General features: G+C 38.3%; 1 protein-coding gene across 1 annotated transcript in view; it reads right to left on the minus strand.

The window, feature by feature from the left end:
* Positions 1-5000, minus strand: part of LOC115221650 — a 26346-nt gene that overhangs the window by 13924 nt on the left and 7422 nt on the right. Inside the window, exon 3 of the mRNA XM_036510675.1 lies at positions 2763-2791. Within this exon, the coding sequence (XP_036366568.1) occupies positions 2763-2791 (29 nt within the window). The remainder of the gene's footprint in view (positions 1-2762; positions 2792-5000) is intronic.

Consider the following 5000-nt stretch of genomic DNA (forward strand, 5'->3'; position numbering starts at 1 on the left):
TCATGATTTAGTGATGTTAGTTATAAGCTTTTATCGTGTTTTCTGAAGATTGATCATGAAAGGGGGATTTATTTGTACGGAGGTGTTTCATTTGGGGATTGTTTTCATTTTAAGACGGAATACAACACACATTTAAACGAATCATCATTTTATTTCAACTTTTAAATTTGATAAACTGAACCACATACAATGCATTCTAGAATCATTGCCTGAGGATTACATCCTTCTGTTAAGCTATTTGTCACATTCTATGATGTCTCTGTTGTTTGGTTTAGAATACTTTCTGAAAACTTGTAGCAGCAATTTATTTAACGACATATATTAGTTGGATAGAATATTGCAAAACACAATTAAAAGAAACGTATATGTTGCTTTATTATATTATCTTTTAGGATTCGCCGACATAAATTTTCATATGGAACTGAATTTAATTTCTATTCAATATTTACTGCACACAACGCAGGTTAATTCTCGACCATTGACATACGGTGGACATGGCAATGAACCACAAGCAGCCTGAACGAAATACAGTAGAGCTCCTTCTTCATTTCTGTAACCTGCTGGATCAGCTTCTGGTGCATAGTCCACACACACATATTCAAGTCTCCCCTTTGCTATGTAATGACTAGCCATCATATATCCTGAATACTCAGCTGTCCAACCAGGGTAACACTTTGTCCTGGCTGGTAACATCATAACAACAGCAGGTTGTCGTGTCAAACAGACAGCGCACGGAACGTTGTGATCATGAATTGATTCAGCGTTAGCAAAAGAGAAGAGTTTATTTGTAGGGTAAAAATATAGATCATATTCACTGCCATAAATGTAACCACTGCTTTCATGTTCTGTCGTATAATTGGCCCAAATGGGGTCGTTGGGTAGACATAAGAGATTACTTCCGCCACCTGTATGGTTATACAATTGTCCACCAACAACACCTAGAATTGGTAAGAAGAAATCAAGTAAAAATATATTAAGCAAAATTATATATGAAATAACGGAAACATTCATTACAATTTGACCCTTAAAAGAAGTCATGTTTACTCGCGTGTGAACGAATTGTGGTGTATATATGTTAGTGTTTATGTAAGTGTAAGCTGTGTTTTGAGGTATGCATGAGATCGTAGCTGTGCATTTGCCTTCGCATCATATATATATTATATATATATATATATATATATATATATATATATATATATATTATATATATATATATATATATATTATATATATATATACATATCGTAATAAGCAACTAGGATATCCAGATAATGCGGTACGATTGTTTCATACAACTCCATATATATATATGTTTTGTGTATACGGGTAAGTAATTGTGGTTACGACGTGGATTATTATGTATGTTTGCATGGGGTGGATGTCAATAGATGGAGAAAAAGAAAGATATTTTATAACGCAGGCACTCGTGTTTATCCGAAATGAAAAAGATGTTTACGTGTGAACGGGGATATTTTGGATGGTGGAAATTGTTGGTGGTTTGATTAGGACAATACGGGAGATGACGAGATGCAGAGAAGTGGTGGGTAACCGTCGATGAAATGTTGTTTAGTCGATCATACGAGAGTCAGTGGCTAAACCTCTCGTTTAGACTCGGACGAATCAGGCTTACATAGACGTTATGATCACACAGACTTTTTTTCATGCAATACACAGAAACGAGGTGGGAGGAAAAATCGTGAGGTTCAGTGATGGCGTAGTGCTTAGGATGAATGTACGGCGGAGTGGGCGACCGATAAAGGATATGTGTAGGTTTTATAGAGAGCGAATTCGGAGCATTTTAAAGCATTTTAAAGGAATGGCGAAGCGGTTTGTGGCAGCAGTTTTGAATTGGAAGTTTCGGAATTACCTTACAAAGATATACTGGATAATTAATGAGGTGATGTGGTGCATGAAAAGAGCAAGGTTTTAGCGATAGGACGATTTCGGTGAAGCGGAGAAGAATAGAAGTGCATTCTGTACTCTGTTGTGTTCTCTCACTAATATTTAGTCTCTCTCTATTTTACTTAATGAATACAGTCCTTAGCTTTTTCCATCAGTTACAGTGTGTGGCTTGTCCAGTCCTCATTGTACATTGTACGTTCATTTCATTCATAATTTACAGTCACTGTCATCAATTCTAAAAGACTCTTTTCAATTTAGCCCACACCTACGATCACTGGGCACTCTAGTTAATGATAGTCACGTGGCCACTTTTCAGCTCTGGTCACTCACGTACAATACCACAATCCGTAGCCTGTACAATTGATCACCAGTTAGCAGCCTCGGTATTTGATATCTACAATCCAAAGCTGGTCAGCCTGAAATTCTTGATCGCCATGGTGGTTTTCAGTCCAGCCCCTGTCTGTAATTTAACGTAGAGATATCTATATTCTGTGGTTAGGCAACATTCTTTTCATTTGGTCCGTAGTAGACAACATATAATATTCTGATTTGACCAAATACCTACAAAGGAGTAAGCAATCTTGTGTAGTGTCTGTATAGACTACAGGTATAGACGTTTGAAACGTGACATATCATAATAGGATTTGAGAATGTTTATGTCAGACAACCCGACAAATGTTGAGTGTGTGCATGTGCGTGAGAGAGAGGGTGAGAGAGAAAGAAAGGCAATAAAAAGAGAGAATGAGAGTTATTAAAAGAGAACAAGAGAAAGACAAAAAGAGAATGAGAGGTCAGAAATATAAAGTATACTAACCGTCATATACAAGGTTTGAATAAGGAGGACAAGTTGTTCTGCCCCATCGGGTATACAATGATCCGAGACCGGGTTCTGCGAAATTAAAATGAAATAATGTAGTTTAAAAGAAAGAATTTGGGGATCATTTACAAAGTAGATTGTTCAATTGGAAGGAATTGATGGAGAAGAGAGAAATATAGAATTTAAGAAAGAACGAGTGAATGAATGAAAGTCAGAACGAAAGATGTAAATAATAAGAATAAATTGTAAAGAAAGAAAAAAGACGTTTGTCTGTTGAGCCTGTTGGTGACGTTGATGTCAAAGATTTGAGAGATTAATCTCAGAATATCAGAATGTGTATCGGTCTCCGCTATGAACGGATGTATGTATGATGCGTAAACTTGGGTATGAGTATATATTCTTCTCAATAGAATAATGATAAAACTCAATAGAATAATGATAAAATATTCGCCAGGTGCGAATATTCATCGGTCAATTCCAAATATCAGTTTGGATCTCGGCGCAAATAAGGCCATCATAACTACAATATGAAAATAACAACCATACCGCATCATTTGTCGATTTATTTAAAAGACCTCGCATCCGGATCTCGAGTAAAGGAGTCCGTTCGATAAATGTATAGCACAACACACCCAATACCGGTGCAACCAGCAAGAAGCCTGCAACTTAATCTGGGGTGCGTGGGGTGGGGGCACAAAATTGACGGTCTCAGGACACCAAAGCAGATCCAGAAGGGAACAATCTTTAATAATTGAGAATTAAAACATCAAAATTGTTAGATATAATCTGCCCGTAAGATATAATCGGTGTCTCCTCTACAAAATTTCGTTTCTCCGATAGCGTACACCTGGATATAGGCTTGAAACTCCACTACGCAACTGTGGTGCCAACAATGTCTGCACAGGTGGGATTAGGATACTCTCAATCCCCAGCTTTCGGATTGTATTATGGAGTGAAACCGACTAGGTGTGAGGGTTCACCTCTTGAAGCTAAGGCTGAATATGAAGGACCACTGTGGCTGCTGTAAGTATACGCAGCAAACAGCGAGGTCAAATACAAATCCTTCCCAAGCAAATTCACCTCAGCTTTAGATATATTTGGGGTAAAGTCATTTGTCCTGCAAGGAGACTTCAGTGCACACCTTGGCACTGATAACCGTGAGAAGGATTGATTGGAAGGAATGTCGTCAGTGAACTTAATGGAGAGGTCATAGCAGCCTTCTGTGCAGGATACACACTCTCCTCTCTCTGGTATAGACATTATTTTAAGACAGGGATATTTATAAGGGTGCCTGGTATAGAAATACTTGGTGACAGAGGTTTCTGATAGATTTCGGTCATCTTCCACTCTTTGCTGAACGTTCGGGTAAAAGGAGGGGTGGAGTTGTCAATTCGTCACTACCAAAATGTCTAAAAACCTGAAAATTCCTACAGTCTACCGAACACTGGAAATTGGTAAGTCCAGTGCGACCTACAGAATACAGTTGAAAGCCGAAGTTGATGCTGGGATCAGAAACGAAAATGTGGAGACTTTTGCATCCAATTTGAGAGTGACCCGCCTGAATGAAGTTGGACATCGAAATGGATTCGTGATTGTATTATGTTTTTCGGCAGGTTCTTCTTCGTTTGAACGCTTATTTGAGCTAAATTCACTTAAAAATGATAAAGCTGCTGGTGAAAAGCACGTTCGGCTTGATATTTTAGAAACCTTAAATACAGATGGTATTCTCTGAGTGACCCATGTACGCTAGGTGGATGGGACCTCTGGAAAAAACACCAAGGCAATGGTAATATGGGGTGACAATCACAACTTTTTCAAACAGAGACCAAAGAGTGTGTTCTAATTATAGAAAAGTCTACACTAGATGTCAGGAAACGATATGTAGGGAAATTGTCGCTCCAACGATTACTGTCCGTGACGCAGTACACCTGACCAGAGAGTCATTCAAAGACAGATCTTCCAACAAACGTTGAAGCATTTCCAAGGTTTATACGCTGTAAACCACGAAAATGCACACGATCAGGTGCCCTGGGGCATGTTGTGGATTGTTTACCAGGAAGGTGAGTTTAATGGGCAAATACTAGTTGCCATAAAGTACTTATAAGGATGTTCAAATGTTTGTATTTATGTAAAAGTCGAAAGTTTTCAACGTGAAGGTTTCACTTAGTTGAAGTGTGCATTGTTAGTGCCCCTTCTCACATTCTTTTTTGTGATCTGGTTGAATATGCGCAGCCATTGTGGTAGAGGTATCCCAATTCATCTCTACGTGATTTGTCGACTG

The sequence above is a fragment of the Octopus sinensis genome, linkage group LG18 (assembly GCF_006345805.1).
Source record: "Octopus sinensis linkage group LG18, ASM634580v1, whole genome shotgun sequence".
Classification (NCBI taxonomy): Eukaryota; Metazoa; Mollusca; class Cephalopoda; order Octopoda; family Octopodidae; genus Octopus; species Octopus sinensis.